Source organism: Theobroma cacao, chromosome 2 (assembly GCF_053813885.1).
Source record: "Theobroma cacao isolate CCN51 chromosome 2, ASM5381388v1, whole genome shotgun sequence".
In the NCBI taxonomy this organism is placed as follows: domain Eukaryota; kingdom Viridiplantae; phylum Streptophyta; class Magnoliopsida; order Malvales; family Malvaceae; genus Theobroma; species Theobroma cacao.
The window spans coordinates 41823868-41840786 of record NC_142640.1 but is presented as its reverse complement, the minus strand read 5'-3'; the positions used below and the strand labels follow the sequence as shown (position 1 = coordinate 41840786).

Sequence of the window (16919 nt, the reverse complement as noted above, 5' to 3'; positions counted from 1 at the left end):
CAAGCTTATAATTATTAAGGAAAAGTGAAATATTAGGATAAAAATTGATTTTAAAAAGAGTAGAGCGTGATTGTCAGAACTTAAAAATAAATAAAAAATAAATAAATGGGGAAAAAGAATAGGCGGCAGTTCTGTTAAAGGAAGTTGGTGTGAAGGACTGCCTCATGGGTACAGATTGAAGGTCAAAGGTAACACATTTGACTGACAGGACACATTATATTCCAACTTTATGATTTATTTATTTTATATTTTCTTCAACACCACTACTGGAATAATAATTGCGTTTCAGTTGACATAAGAGACAATAAAAGTTGCGGTCTCATCTGGGTTAAATCCCACCAAATCCCCTCGCTTGAAGCCAGAGACTGCAAACCTGCCTATTTCTTTAAGGCGTGCCTGCCTTTAAGCTCAGAATTTTCATAGACCCCTCTTCAAAATCAAACACTCCAAGAAATAATAATAATAATAAAAATATGGATCTCCTCGCCGATGTTTCAAACCAACAAAATTCCGAACCCGGAAGTCAAATATCTCATTTGGCTCTCGACATTGGAGGTTTGTTTTGTATCCTTTGATCTTTGGATTGTCTCGAGTTTCCCCTGTTTCTGTTTTGGGGCAATTTGTCACCCAATTTGAAATCTTCGTATTTACTATGTTGAATTTTATCGAGGTTTTTCTTGGTTTTTGATTTGCTGATTTCGGCAACTCTTGTACGTCTTCAAAGCTACTTCGCCTCCCTACCTTAGCTTATCTATTAGTTAATTAGTTAGTGTCTTTTTTTTCCTAATTCTTTGTTAGGAATTATTAGTCTTTTAGTTAACTGGCTGAAACATTTATACAACGACTTGGCCTGACGGTTATAAATTAAGAAATTTTGATGTCTAAGATTCGAATCCTTTATGTACCCAAAGAAAAAGTGTGAAATATTTATATTAATGTCCTTACTTCAATTTCTGAGATAACACGTATTACAATCATATATGTTGGTTGACAGGTTCTTTAATCAAATTGGTATATTTCTCGAGAAATAACCATAGTCGTAGAGACGATGATCAGCAAAAGTCTCGAAATGAGAGTCTTGGTGTTTCGCAAAGTGATACCAGTCAACCTGTTCTTGAAGGAAGACTTCATTTTGCAAAGTTTGAAACTAGCAAGATAAATGATTGCTTGGAGTTCATTCGTTCCAAAAAACTTCTTCTCGGCGGTACGTTTCAATTGTTGTAATGATTATTCCTTCGACAGAGTACTCTTGGAATATCATTAACTTTTGGCGGTCTTTGGGTGAATAATAGGGATCTCAAGATTTTATTTGACTTCATGTAAAGATTGAAATGCTTAGTTTTAGTCTTGATTCAAGCTCAATTAGCAATGTAAAGGTTATTCAACTTATATATTTGGTCCAGCTTTGAATCGTTCATGAGCCTAGCCTAGCTGATATTTTAGCATTATGCACTGTTTAGATAAGTGCTAGGATCTCCTTTTTTATTGGCTACTACATGTAGTTAACTACAAAATGCAAAAGATGGTTGGTGATTAGATTCTCAACATCCATCCCTATCATTGGTAAGCATTTTGATTTGCTTAAGGGTTCTAGAGCAAATAGACATGACTGGCAATATATTACTCCTGACAAAAAGGTGCACTGGCTTTTCTTCCCTAGGTTCTAACAGTGAATTTTGAAATCATATTTCTTTGCTTAGAAACGTTGTATTTTATATTTCCATGGTATTCCTACTTGTGTATTAGGATCATGTGATTTAGGGAAAAAATCCTATCCTTTTTTTTTATTAATAAAAGATCATTATGTTACTGGAAATTATTTGCTCTTAATGGTTGGTACTTAGGAAAGGCATCTGGCCCGATTAGCCATTGTTGCAATTGCTCATTTGAGGTCATTATTCTTGAATATGCTTTACAAGTATATTTTATTCTGGCAGTGCTTCAGCTTATTTTCTTATTAATAAACGTGAATTCAGGTTTCCATGATCACACTGCTCCTTCCAGTGACAAAATCTTTATTAAGGTAAGATTTGTTGTTGTACATTAGTATTTCTATGGTTTTGGAATAATTTTAATTATTTTTAGAGACTAGGTAGGAGCTAGCCATTCGTATTAATTGATAAACTAAATTAACTAATTTAATAGCCGATGTTCTATTCTTTTTTTTTTCTTCTTTTCTATTTATGACTGCTTGTTTCAATGCTATAACTATTTACTTTTGTGAGCAATTACCTCTCTCACTGCTTTTTCAGTCATATTTTGTAGGATGTTTTGTAGTATAAAGATATCTTATATAGTTAATACCTGTTTGCAGGCAACAGGAGGCGGTGCTTACAAGTTTGCCGACCTTTTCAAAGAAAAGCTTGAAATTAGTCTTGACAAGGAAGATGAGATGGACTGCCTTGTGACTGGTGCAAATTTTTTGCTTAAGGTGGGATTCTAATACTTTATAAATGTATGTTGGTATGTACAAATTGGAGTCATTCATAATTCTTCTTGTAAGATAAGTAGTCTTTTCCCTCCAACTATCTTGAAGCCAATCTTTTCTGTTGTCCTGAGGAATATGTGTGTGTGCTCATGCATTTTCCCTTTTCGCTTTCTTTTCTCTTTGTGGAAATTTATGCATGATTGTTACATATATTTGAATTCATTTTGGCTTCCTGTCCTGATTATGATATGTTCAATGACACAGAATATCTTATGATGGAAACGTAGAATTTGACACATTATGAGCCATGCCCTTAGATAATCTATCACATTCAACTGCATGTCTAACTGGTTAACTATTAAAAATCTGATCTATGGCAGCTTATGTGTGAGTGAAACAATGGATAGATATCAGTACTTCTGCACCTGTAAAATGATAGGAAATACATCATTTCAAAATTAGAAAAGTTAAAATCCTAAACTAATGAGAACAGGAGCTGCAAATTATGCGATATAAATAACCGACAAAGAACAAGCTTTAAATTTTTTTCCTTAGTGGAAATCCGATGGCTGTTTCTAGCAAATATTCTGAAACATAGGGCATCTAAGTGGATATCTGAACTGAGTTTAAGAAATCAAGTTACAAAATGAGCAGTGGTAGCTGTTAAGAATTTCATTGCATGGCATACATTCCATTCAATTTTCTGTTCCAGATTGCTATTGCAAATTTTGGAGAAAGCATCAGGTGTTCCATTGTCTATTTGATGGCAGAGGTCTTTTATTATCTTCCTCTCTTTTTAAATATATAGAGAGCTATGAGACTATTCTAGTTGGTTTTGTAATGAGGTCTGACTCTTTGTGGAGTCTTGGCGAGTTATATTCTGAAATGACTTTGAAGTTTCTTCTTGCCTTTTCTTTTTCTTCTTAGATCTCTAAATTTACAGAATGGACTCATCTCATCATTTGTGAAAATGAAACGGAGTGTTTTTTGTACCCAGAAATTTTTGGTATTTATTTTATTACTCATGGTCATGATATTCTCTGAAAGTTAGCTTGAACTTGCCCGTAGTTATATTTCTCTTCTAGGGGGGAAGGAATATATTTACCAATACAAAATATGCATGGCTGCTGATAAAATATTTTACATATTTGTCACATGTTATGTAGGGGTTTGTGTGTAGCTTCTGTTTTTTTTTCTGGTTGACTACTCACTATCTACTGGCATTCTGATTGTTCTTTGAGTAGGCAGTCCACCAAGAAGCTTTTACATACTTGGATGGTCAGAAGGAATTTGTTCAGATTGATCATAATGATTTGTATCCTTATCTTCTTGTTAACATCGGATCTGGTGTTAGCATGATAAAGGTATTCCTCTCTTACTTTGGTAATATCTAAGGCTTTTAATAATTATAATTGATTGTCAGTCTTTTGGGTGTATAGGTGGATGGAGATGGTAAGTTTGAGCGAGTTAGTGGAACTAACCTTGGAGGTGGCACCTTTTGGGGTTTGGGAAGGCTTTTGACAAAGTGCAAGAAGTAATTATGTTTTTCTGATTAACTATTCTAATCTTTAGCCTATAATATAGTGTTTCATTGTACATAAACCAATGTGTTTTCTGTCTCAGTTTTGATGAGTTGCTGGAGCTAAGTCATCAGGGAAATAATAGAGTTATAGATATGCTTGTTGGTGATATCTATGGTGGAACAGATTATGCAAAGGTACAGAGATGTCTTTATCCTAACTTAGATTACGAGAACTTCACTTTCTCCATGTTGATGTATGTATCTTGGAGTTCTTATAACCAGACCTTAATTTGATTTGACATAACAAAGGTCTGCAAATTTCTGTATTTGATTTTCTGACATATAACAATAAACTGCATCACAACTGTTTTTATAATGATAGGTTGGTCTCTCTGCTACAACTATTGCTTCCAGTTTTGGCAAGGCCATTTCTGATAATAAAGAGCTGGAAGAATACAAACCTGAAGACATCTCCCGCTCCCTTTTACGAATGATTTCAAATAATATTGGTCAGGTTAGTTGCTATATGATAGTTTTCTGGCATATGGTAAATCAGATGTTCAGCATGAATCATTGATAACCTTGAATGCTCGCTTAGTAAATGGAAAACTTTGGATCAACCTGGCATTGTATCGGGGCTTTTGGCCTCTATGTTGATAGAGATTGCTTCTCATGCTTGGTCAGTCAGTATGCCTTTTCTTTCTTTTACAACCTGGTTTGTACTATCTTTCCAAGTGTTAGCAACCTTTTTGGGATCAGAATTCTAGACTCTTGTTTTGCCTAATTGATTTATATGGTTATGCTTTGTCAATTTACTTTATTCATGGGTACAATTAATCCTTTAGGTATCCATTTTGTGGACATTTTTTGTCAGGACTAGCTTTTAGGTCCTCAGGATTATATTTTCTTCGTTGCATTGAAACTTTGTTTACTTGATTTCTCTGATGTTAGTACCTTATATGAATCATGTTTAAGGAAATTAAAGCAAAAGAGATCTTGTGGCTTATAATTAATACTAATAGTTGATCTGTTGGCCTCATTTTCCTTCTTTTTCTTTTTTGTTTTTTTCCCAGATCTCTTACTTGAATGCACTTCGATTTGGGCTTAAGCGGATATTTTTTGCCGGATTTTTCATCCGGGGTCATGCCTATACCATGGACACCATTTCAGTTGCTGTTCATTTCTGGTAACTATTAGGGTGTTAATTCCTCATTTGCACTCATCAAGCACATTTATATGTTAGTTCTGATTGCTGAATGACTGCATTTTGTCAAGTTCAATTCATCCTTTAATTCAAATCTTTACTGAAAATTAAAATGCGAAAGCTTATCTTGGAAAGTTAGTTGTTACAATGACAAAAAGAAGGAAAAAAAGTTACTTCCTTGATCCTAACAATGATCCTCTGCATGAAATTACATTCAATAATTTGTGATAGAAAGTGGGACTAAAAAGTGAAATAAGTTCTTGAGCTGGCCATCTTATTTCTCTTGCTACATGCTGCATAATTCTATCCATAGACTTCAGGTCCAGCTGCCTAAAAGTCGCCTCAGTGTAATGTTTATCTATCCTCCATGACTTTCAATTAATTGATCTTGCCCTTCCCTGAAATGCACGCTACAGGTCCAAAGGTGAGGCTAAAGCAATGTTTTTGCGGCATGAAGGTTTTCTTGGGGCCCTGGGTGCATTCATGAGCTATGAGAAGCAAAGTCTTGATGGCTTAATGGTCCATAAAATAGTGCAAAGGTTCCCTATCAGCGTATCCTCTGCTGGGGATAAGATTTATTGCTCACTAAACAGTGACTCGAATCAGAATGATGATAGTATTGAGTGTAGTGTATACGGAACTTAGCATTAGATACAGCATAGAGGACCAACTGATTATTGTGGAAGACTATAGGCACCCATGCAAGTCAAAAAATTTAAACTTGCAGAACCTTTGTAACATAGTTGATACCATTGCAGGGCAAATAATTTATATGGAAAGCGATATGGAGAACAATAAAGAGAGTTACATAATTCACAATTAGACAAGATCGTGTTACACCTCCCCGTAGAATACATGTACAATATACGTAACCTTTTTGTCTAATAAAATCATTTAGTTTCTTCTGAATTTGGATTTACTTTTCACCTGGATGTTCGCATTCCATTTCAGTTCTGGTAAGACTTCCACTATGCTATATGAACTTTGGAGGATTTGTTGTCCAACATAATTTATTGCTTATGCTTCCAGTTCAATTGACTTCATGATATAGTAAATGGTTTAGTTAGTTTATCAGTGCGACTAAGTGGGTTCCATTGAATTGCTACTTCATGCCATGGGAATTCCTCGAGCATTTTTGTCCAAACCCTAATTACTACAAAATTATTATAACTTGAACAAGAGACTTACCATTATTACTCGCTGGAAGCGCTAGAGGAAGAAAGGAGATGGTAAAAGACTGCTCAGATCCAAACATAACAAATTAGTTTGAAGATGCCAGTCCTCTTCTTATCATTGATCAAACGTGCTTGACTAACGCTAAACTGGAATTACAGAAGTGATACAAATGTTTTGAAGTAATAGATGGATCTTTCAAGAGTTAAAATGGAAACACCACTACTGATGTTGGGCAATTTTCCATATAAAATACTGATGCAACACATTGCAGATGAATTTGAACTACTCAGAAAGTAGATGATTCAGCAGCCAATAGCTTCTTACGATGCTGCTTTGCATTTCTCCTACGTGAGTTCCATCTTTCTTTAATGTCACATATCTGCTCAACTTGCTGATGTTCATTTATTTTCTTGGATAATCTAAGCCCCTTGTCTGAATTTCCAAAGTCAAAGCCACCCTTGAGTCTGTCAGCTTCAGCAAGTAGATCATGTATCAGCATCTCCGTCGTCTTGGCAGTTATTCCTCTTAGATACCAAGAAATGGGTGGGGGAGGGATAATGGCTGGCTGAATTAGTTGGTCCAAGCTCACCTTTGACCCAACCCTTCCTTTACCAGCAGTACATGAACAGTACTCTGCCCATGTTTTAGGTTTGAAAGGAAAGCAGGTTTCTTCATCCACAAAAACAGGTTCTACTCTCCAGTGACCTTCAAATTTTTTCATGAATCCCGTTTTCACTTGTTTGAACTTCATCTGTTAACAGTCATCATTAGAGTTAAGAGTAACAGCTAATAACCCATGCATGATCTTTTTGCAAACAACTTATGCATTGAGTACTCTGAACAGGGTGACTTCAACCAAAAGCAATTAAATGCTTGGCTAAGTGGAGAATCAAATCAAATAAGTCATGTTCTGAAACTTTAAAAAATGCAACCACACAGAACATTTAGCGTTGATATTGTTTAATGTAACTCAGCACCACAAAAACCTAAGTCCTCCTTCTTATAGAAGAACACTCCCTCATGGATTTTAAAATCAAATAATTGAAAAAAAGACATTTTACCGAGTAATCATCTCTATTTTGATCCACTAGAACATGAACTGAGATGGTCCCTGACCACCAAAGGAATCTCCATAAAGCAGCTTGCTCCACTTCAACCACCTGTCTTTGACCTTCATCAACTAAAACCTTTCTAGATATGACTTCCTGAAACAGAAGATCAGTTTGTTGAATAACAATTGGAAATTTCTGAAACTGCTTGAAATTGATGCAAGGAATGTCATTGCCACAGAATGGTACCAGGATGGAAAACTTCACATGCATCTACTATTGCAGGTGGAATGTACCACTCACCTTAATATTCTTGAAAACTCTCTTGTTATCAGGATCAGTTACAATATTATACACTGCATCTGGGGGCAACCCAACATCAACTTTTGCCTTAAGGTTGCAAAGAGAACCTTTTGGTACACTGACCTGCCCAGAATAACATTAGATTCCTAATTGTTTGCAATTTGATGGATCCTTAAGGATAATATATCCAATGAAGCCATCAAGAATGTAAGATAACAGCAAAGTAGTGCAAGCATGGGAATTATAATTTTCTTAAAAATTAGAAATCAAGATTATCTTCAGTGTTGCCCAAATCAATGAAGTAGCACTATGAAAATGTCCTGTTCTTAACTAATAAATGGTTAACAACCATATTCTATGACAGACACCATGTTCAAGATGACAAGTGAAACTAGCATCACTCTTGAGAACGAAACGACAAAATTTCTTATGAACTCTTCGTTACCTTTATTTCTGAAGGTTGATCGACCCATGAAGGATTATCTCTCCAAGCTTGCAATTGTTTCTCCAAATCAACCCCCAATCCAGTAGATGAACTTTTCTCCTTCCCAAGAAAAGAGTTCACTGATTTTATTCTGTCATTATCTTCTGCTAATCTCTTGAGCTGTGACTGTGACAAAAAACCATGATTTGTCATTCAAATTCTAATATACAAAACCCCTTCACAACATGGCCTTCCATTGAATGAATTCCCCTCCACAGAGCCATAACTAACCTTAAGGCAATTTCGAAGTTTGTGAGGAAGCTGAACAAAAATTGCAGAAAATGCTGGATCAAGCACCTTGGGTCTTCCATTTCTATCAGTTCTGGAAATATCTATGCTTATTTTATTCCCTTCCATCTTACCTGTTAATATAAACATGAATACAAATGATAATCAACTACTAAACAAAAGATGTGCTCTTTGGCATCCGAGCATTTGACTCATTAGTTGATGCATGACCCCCTATCTAAAAAGTAGAGTTCGAATCGCCCTTCCCCCAACTAAAAAAAAAAAATGTGTTCTTTGTCATTCCTTTGGTAAGAATGCTATATCAGTAAGAGGTTGACAACCCATGAAAATTTCCAACTTTGTAGGCAGCTCAGATGTGTTATATATAGCAGAGAAGGCATCTTTGCCTGGTGGCAAAATAGTTTAGTTACTACCATAGCACTTAGGTTAGATGCAACGTGTATGAACCACCAAAACCAGTACAACTTTGAAAATACAAGAGAAATGAAATAACACAGAACATAAGCTTATCTGTTTAGGTTACAAGATAAGTTTGTCATCCTATTTACACAAGATAAGATAAATCGAACCCTTAGTTAAAATGGTCTGCTAAACAAACCACATGCACTCTTCAGGATCTAAATCATTTGAATTATCTATTCTATCAGTAACCTCAAACCATGCGAGTAGAACCTGAGGAAGAAATCATCTTTTGATTTGATGTGCAGGACAGGCCAGGAACGTTATTGACATATCTCCGATTTCACTGTAGCCCCAGAATGTGTATTTTCAGAAAAACGAAAATTTGAGCTTACTCCATTTAAGCAGTATCTTTTCACGTCTTTTCATCAGTTTGTTAACTGAAAGTACATCTGTTAAAGGTAATTGTTTTTACTTAGAAACCTTTGATGAAGGAGTAAAATCAACAAAAACTCCAACAACTAAATTAAACTAACAATTAGCTTTTTTATCTTTTGATAGTAACTTTTAATGGGTAATAATTCCCATTGGTCTGGTGACAAGAATACTCACCAGAAACAGAACGAATAAACACCCAAGCAGAAGCCTTCGCAATTAAAAATTAAGACAAAGAATCAGAGAAAAAGGGTTCAACTTACAGCGCTGATCTGGTGACAAGAATATGCATACGTGGGGAGAAAAGGACCCAGCTTTATAATTCTGCAGCTGGGCAATGGGGAATTTTAATGGATTACTTTTTCAGAATTTTTCTTTAGAATTTTCGCAGTTAGGTACAACACGTGAAGCACGCGAATAAGTGGAGGCGACGAGCTTGGCGTTTGGAAAGCTGTTTTGGACTTGTACGTTTTTAACATTCACCACAAAGGAAGCTTCATGTAGATAGAGAAGACAATCGATTAGGTGTGGGTACCGAGGTGTTCACACGGTTGCTGCTATTGTCCGCAGGGGATTGTTATATCTTCGGGTTGATGTTGGTTATTAACAAATGATCAAGAGAGTACTAGTAGTTTTTTAAAACATGCATATAGTCCCGTAATTCAAGTTATAGTAAATTCAAATATTATATATTTACAGTCTGAAAAGTTTGATGGTTGCTAAGATCAAAGTTTATCACAAATAAATTTTGTTCAATTAGCAGCAAAACAGGATTAAAAGTCACTTTTGATAACTTTGACAAAAAGTCTTGACCACAACACATTTCAAAACCATTGCCCCTGGAAGATCGTTTTGATTATATAGCAGGGGATATGACCACATCTACAATATCAGAGGGCTTTATTTATTTATTTTTTCTCCAAGCCCATCAAGAAAGCATGCACTTAAGACTACTGCTGCTGCTGCTACGTTTGAAAACATACAAACACCACACTAGATGAACAGAATTCATCAAGCTCTAGTGCAGACTTCCCCATCACAGACCCAGCCCTCTTTTCGAGTTCCTTCCTCCTCATCAGCTTTGCTTCCTTTATCTTCTTCCAGGGCACATTTTGGATGCAAATCAAAGTCACATTCTCCACAGTAGAATGACCAGACTTGTCCTTGGTCACCACAGGCATCACAATTATAATACGTGCGACGAGTGAGTACGAGCTCGTGCTCCTTGTGCAGTTCATGTTTCAGTTTCTCAGGCCAACCCTTTGCCATCTCCTCATATTGTGCCTCAATCTCCTTCAAACGCTCCTCAGTGAAAGGATAAGCATCAGCCCCATGAGCCATGATCAGATTCCTGGTCTCTTTTGTAACAGTTTTTCCAGTTGGTCCGATGGCTACAAGCATAGGGATGCCTCGGACCTTGAATTTGCGACTCAATAATGGCTTCCTAGCATCACCAAATGGAAGTGCCAGCCAGGGCATTTCTGAATAATATTCCTCAAAGGAGGCTTGATCCCTGTCGCTAGAAACAAAAACCACTTCAAATGCTTCATTCTTTGCCTTGATCTTCTTGTATGCTTCAACAAGTTTTGGCGTGAAACCACGGCACGGTGGGCACCAATGTGCTGAGAAGTACAAGAGAACAGTTTTCCCTACCAATTCAGTCACCTGGACCTGAAATAGGAAATAAATTCATTACTCATCACAAAGACGGGCTGAGTTGAGCAAGCATTGCTGCTAACATTGCTTCTACCCATGTGGAGCTAAACAAATAATCAAAAACAGGGGAGGGGGCATGGTATCGTGTCTGTGTAATGACTAAACAATTCAATTAAAGCTAAAGAACGCTGAAAAAACCCCCAGACCAACACAAGGTTAAATCATTTTGGTTAAACATAATTTAAGGTTAACAGGTTAAACATAATTTAAGGTTAACAGGCAATTGAAGTATTGGAAGCATCAAATGAAACGTAATAATCATACCTTAGCCCCATCTTTCCCAATGACAAAATCCAGATCTCCTGAAATCAAAATTGATTCCAGAGTTTGTGCTGCCTCTTTCGCTTTCTCTATTTCTGCAAGCTCAGCAAATCTTTCTGGTGAGAAGGGATAGGCCTGAATCCCATGTCCTTCGATAGCTTCAGCAACATTAGAATGGAGAGTTTTCCCATCTGGCCCAATAATAACAACAGTTGGAAGGGTCGAGAGCTCAAAGTACCTAGCCAATTTCTTACAGCTCTTGTCTTTGAAGGGCAATGCCAACCAAGGGGCAACAAAGCTTTCCTTGAAAGATTCTTCTTCATCATCAAGTGATATCACAACAATCTCAAAATTCTCCCCCTTTTCTTTCAATTTCTTATAAACTTCAGCAAGTTTTGGAGTAAAATCAGCAGATGCCTTGGATGAAGACACTGAGAAATACAAACCTACAGTCTTCCCCTCAAGTTCAGATACAGGCACCTAGTACACAAATTAAGAACAAAGCACAGATTAGGAAAGTACTGCTATATTCAAACCGATTCAAAAATGCAAGAAAAACTACAATAGCATTTTAAACAATCAGCAGAGTCATCGAAGGTTACCTTGTTTCCATCAGATGTAACTACAAAGTCACGTGAACGGGAAACCAATATAGTTTTTATGGACTGTTCCGTCCTGGCCTTTTCTTCTAAATCTCTTAATTCTTGGATCTTTTCAGGGTTGAAAGGGTACCCTTCCACTCCATACTCTTGAATGATCCCAACTCCATCATCAGTCAAGACTTTACCATTTTCACCCAAGAGCACAAGATGAGGTATTCCCATCACCTTGAACAACTCATCCAAGCGGCTACGGGTCTCTGAATCCGAAAAAGGGATTGCAAGCCACGGCATCTTAGAGAAGTAACCATTGAATGACTCTTCATCTTGATCTCCTGAGACAAAAATGATTTCAAAATCTCCTTTTGGAGAGAGTTCAGAGTACACCTCCATTAAATTGGGAGTGAATCTTCGACACGGACCACACCAGGATGCTGAGAAATACAATCCAAGCTTCGTCCCATTCAAGCTGTCAATTTTAACCTGTAAAATGGAAATTTCAGGCTTGATGTCCCAAACTAAGCTATCAAACAGAATTGGCAAAGAAAAAAAAAACACTATTTAAACAGAATTAATAAGAAAAAAAAACTTCTAACAGTGACGGTTACCCAAATCCCAATTAAATACCGGGAGTATCCGACAATTTGAAAATTTCATTTACCTTAAACTACAAACAAAACTACAGATCATACTAGTAGTATCATTCATGAGGCCCAGTCGTTGAAATAGCAGATTAAAATAAATGTTTAGAGACAGTTTTTTTCTATTATTACTATTATTGAAAACTATAATGGATGGCTAAATCATTTTCACCCTCTATAACTCTCAACGCCATTTGAAGATACGCAGCTAAACCCAAAGCTCCAAACCCCGTTCAGAAGACGTCCTAGTCGGTTGCCTTTAAGTATATACTTATTTCAAGAAAGAAACAGAATTTCAGTTTCAAAGCCTAGCAAATTTTCCAGCTTTTCCCTTCGAAAAGACTAAAACTTGAGCAACAAAGTTACAAAATTCCTCAACTATTTTCCTCTAAATGGAAAAAAGAAATACCCTTGTTAATAAAACATTGATTAAAAAAAACAGAAGAAGAAAAGATTCAGACAAGATAGGGTTTTTCTACGGCAGCTACTTACCCGATCACCGTTGTTGCGTACGAGGAAATCCCTGTTTGAAGAAGACAGAAGCGACTGAAAATCGTGACAATCACCGTTGATCGTCTCAACAACATTACTTTCAGCCTCTGCCATGATTGATCGACTGCCCAATTTCTTTAGATCAAAAACAACTGTTGAGTGAAGTAGGAGCTAAGCGACTCCGCAGAAAATTTATAGGCCGAATAAAAATGCTTCTGGAATATTCATTTGGGAAATTGCAAATCCGGGCAAAACTAGCTAGACTTTGGTACCTTGTCAATCAAAATAATATTATTTTTATTGAAAGGAAGTAACCTTGGTAAGGAGATAAGCAAAAGTACCCTTATACCCTTAATTTTAAATTGAAATTTCGTTACCAAAAAGAAAGAAACGGAGAAGAGACTATCGGTCCCATGGAGCCACCGTCAACGATCAAAAGTAGACTTGTCGGCCATTTAAAATCCACATCTGGTCTTAAAAAGTCATTTTGGCTTTTTCATGACTATCTTCTAATTGCCTGTAAGCTGTTGCTCCACATCCAACAACGAAGATTTAAAACTTTTACCTCAAGGAAGATCATCAATGGTTGTTCAATATAGATAATCCTAATTAGTTGATAAATATGTTTATATCTTGGAGCTATTATGCCAAAATCAAGAGGCTAAGATAGTAAGATACCGAAATCTGCTTTCCAAAGAGCTTAGATTGTCCCAAATCTCAAGTTATCCAATTATTTAGCCTAGTGCTAACTAGGGGGACCGTTTACTAACAACTTACTTCCCAAGTGAACCAAAGCCAACCAGCAAGGGAGAAAAGGAAGGCAAATTGCCGACTTCTAGGGAAAGTAGGTGATGAGGCAACTCTTTGTCAAATACTCTTTTCACCCTCTCAAGTGTCGGCCTTTCAAGTGTTACACAAATAGTACGGCAAGTTGCAACATAAACCTCATAAGTATTTGTAAGCCGCATTATTCCTAATCTTATTATTTAAGAATTGCGTAACTTTTATGCTATTTATAAAATTATCTTTAACAAAATTGAACTTATTAAGTCTGTTTAAGTTTATTTTTTAAAATTAAATTCAATTTAATTTCAAATTTTATATTTTAATATGTAATTTTTTAATACGTGTAACTCATTAGATGTGTTGACAATAAATGTGAGCTATAATCATAATCCAATAAAAATTAGATGAATCAAACAATTTGCATTCATCATCAATGTTTTAATTGATTAGTTCTATATTTAAAAGTCAAGATTGATATTTATCAATGCGTCATAACTATCTAAATATTAAAAAAATTTAAAAAAATTTTACTTAACCTTTCAATAGTTAGTCTATCATTGTAATCCAATTTCTCGTCATTTAATTATTTTCAATAAGATAGAAAGCATCCTGAAATGTTTACCCTATGTTTGCTTATATCATTTTAATTCTAAAGCTTGCTTTTAAACTCTTTAATGAAATTCGAAAAGCTCATTTTTTGAATTTCATTTTACCTTGGTTAAGGATTTCCTCGAGTTAAGACATGTCAATAAATAATGGAATATCTCCCTTAAATCACTTAAGATGATGTATCTTTTTATTGTTTGTTCATTCATCTTCATGTGATTTATGCTATACTTAACATATACCTCATCATACTTAAATGGGCTAAGAATTTATAAGGTTTATCAAAGTATAACAATTCCCACATAAAAAAAATTTGATGATCTCAAGTCCAAAGATCACGTACATGGCTAACATATAAAAATATTTTCATAGACACTTGAGTAAGATACTGAATGAAATTCTCATAATGTGTCATGTTCAATGGATTTATTTTTTTAACAAGCATTCATATTTTAATTTCAAATATCTTAATGCTTCAATTTATGAAATTGATTACTTACTTCACAAAAAAACATATCATATGCTAATATTTCAACTTATATCAATATCTTGTTTTGATAAAATATCGACTAGAAACTATTTAGGAAATATTGTTTTGATGTTGATTAGAATTATAATTATAAAACATTATAATTTTTGTACAAAGCATATTTACTCTAAAAAATTTATCTTATAAATAATAAATATATGAAAATATTTCAAAAATAAAAAAAACAATTTATTATTAAAATGCATTAAATTTTTAACAAAACTTGTTAATCGGTAGACATCGATGCTATTATGGACAATGTCCCACCAAGTTGATAATTTTAGCCATTAGCTAGATTCGACCTCGATAGGTTGCTGCAGACGACGTGGGTCCTTGGATTCTCCCCTCTCTCTTCGTTTCTTTTTGGAAAGTTAAAATTTTGTGAAAATTCAAGTAAAGGGTAAAGTTGTACTTTTGATTTCCTTCTTAGTATTTTTAAATTTTTGCCCTTTTTAATAAATATATTTATGTTGTCATATTTATAGCCCCTGTTTTGTAATTTTACTTGACTATCAATAGTGGATCCTACGTGGAGCAATGGCGTCAGCCATGTTGCGACATAGATTTGATATGAAGACGAAGTTTGTTTGGGACGGTTGACGTTGCCGCGTCTTCTTTAGCTTTTCCTTTTAAAACAAAAACAAAAGCTTGCAAACTTTGTGATTAAGGAAAGAATATAGGGAAAACGTATAAAGGCAGCCGAGCATCTTCGTCGCTGTTTGGTTTCCATCAAAATCAAAAAAAGAAGGAAAAAAAAACATATAGAAAGTATAAACGTTATATTTTTCATATTTCTAAAAAAAAGAAAAAACGAGTAATATAGGTGGAATAATTGGAAACAAAATATTTTATAAGCTTTTACTTACTTATTGCTCCTTTAATTTGCTTTCCAGATTATAAAGAGATAAAGTAACTAGGAACAAATATTAATTCGATTAATGAGAGAGTTAAAGAATATTTTTCAAACTAATAAGCTAACTTTATTTCCAATAAATCTCATGGATGATGCTTATTTTTTCTAATTGAATTATATGAAACCTAATTATTTAACTTGATAGTAATTAAAGATGATTGATTGTAAGACTAATTAATTTCTTCAATTTTTGTATTTATAATTAATTATATTCCACAATTTTGTAACTCCAAATAAAAGTCTTGGTCAAAAACAAAAAAGAAAGAAAAGAAATAAAATATGAAATGGATAAATAAATAACAAAGGGCGTCCTACTAATATGCAATACTTTAATCTTGATGTGTAAGAAAGTCCGTTAAACTTCATAGCATTGAATAATTAATTAATAATGAAAGGACGGGCATTCATTGCTAAAGGATAAGAAGAGGAGAAAAATACAAAAGAGGCATGAATAGGTAGTGTCATACGTGCTCTTTGTTTTGGAACCAAAAGAAGACTTCAGCAATGACAAACTTGAGTAGACTGACCAATGCTTGACTTTTCTGTCATTGAGAATACATTGGGAACAAACATGAAACTACCAGGAAACTACAACATGATAAACACAAAGGATTTGGCCAGCCAAAGCTGACTGTGTCCTTTGCCCAACATGTCAGGTGATATTAATGCTTCAACAACTACGTACTGACGCTTTATTGCCTTACTGGTATTGTACTATTATTTAACACATTTGTGAGAAGAATATAGTTCAAAATCCGAGACTTTCTTTTTCTTAACTTTGAAGTATTTATTTAAATGAACTAGCATGTGTCCTATTTTATTTTTATTTGTGATTTTTAAAAAATCAATTTTTGGATATGCCTATTCAAATTTAACTAAAGAAATATTCGCGTTACGGAGCAGGTTTGTAAAATTTATAAACACTTGATGTTAAAAGTGTTAATTGATGATGAGAATTGTAAAAACTTTTATTGGTATCATTTTACTGATTAATATTTGTTATATATACAATTTATCGATAAATGCACAAAAATTATCGTAATATATATAAAAATTATTTTATATTCATCAATGAGTAAGATGTTGTTCAAAAAAAAAAAAGACAACAATCCTACCAATTAATATTC

The 16919-nt window shown here is 34.6% G+C and overlaps 3 protein-coding genes across 4 annotated transcripts; 1 reads left to right on the top strand and 2 right to left on the bottom strand.

Annotated features, from left to right (window-relative positions):
- Positions 1-328: 328 nt before the first annotated feature.
- Positions 329-6063, top strand: PANK1 (pantothenate kinase 1). Its single transcript, XM_007044609.3, has 10 exons — positions 329-555; positions 995-1204; positions 1977-2023; positions 2315-2431; positions 3673-3792; positions 3868-3962; positions 4052-4145; positions 4333-4464; positions 5024-5136; positions 5571-6063. The coding sequence occupies exons 1-10, from the start codon at positions 474-476 to the stop codon at positions 5797-5799; spliced, it is 1239 nt and encodes a 412-aa protein (XP_007044671.2). The 5' UTR covers positions 329-473; the 3' UTR covers positions 5800-6063.
- A 352-nt stretch (positions 6064-6415) lies between these two features.
- LOC18609478 (uncharacterized) lies at positions 6416-9751 on the bottom strand. Of its 2 annotated transcripts, XM_007044607.3 has the most exons (7): positions 9513-9751; positions 9088-9266; positions 8398-8528; positions 8128-8292; positions 7683-7805; positions 7392-7535; positions 6416-7081 (listed from the first exon to the last, which is right to left on the bottom strand). In XM_007044607.3, exons 2-7 carry the CDS (start codon positions 9101-9103, stop codon positions 6617-6619), a joined length of 1044 nt encoding a protein of 347 aa, XP_007044669.2. In that variant the 5' UTR covers positions 9104-9266; positions 9513-9751; the 3' UTR covers positions 6416-6616. The 2 variants fall into 2 exon arrangements, with proteins under 2 accessions (XP_007044669.2, XP_017970861.1); XM_018115372.2 differs by lacking the exon at positions 9088-9266 and having other exon boundaries at positions 9513-9749.
- Positions 9752-10005: 254 nt separating this feature from the next.
- On the bottom strand, positions 10006-13203 carry LOC18609477 (DC1 domain-containing protein). Its single transcript, XM_007044605.3, has 4 exons — positions 12959-13203; positions 11829-12308; positions 11230-11706; positions 10006-10920 (listed from the first exon to the last, which is right to left on the bottom strand). Exons 1-4 carry the CDS (start codon positions 13070-13072, stop codon positions 10261-10263), a joined length of 1731 nt encoding a protein of 576 aa, XP_007044667.2. The 5' UTR covers positions 13073-13203; the 3' UTR covers positions 10006-10260.
- Between the last annotated feature and the right edge of the window lie 3716 nt (positions 13204-16919).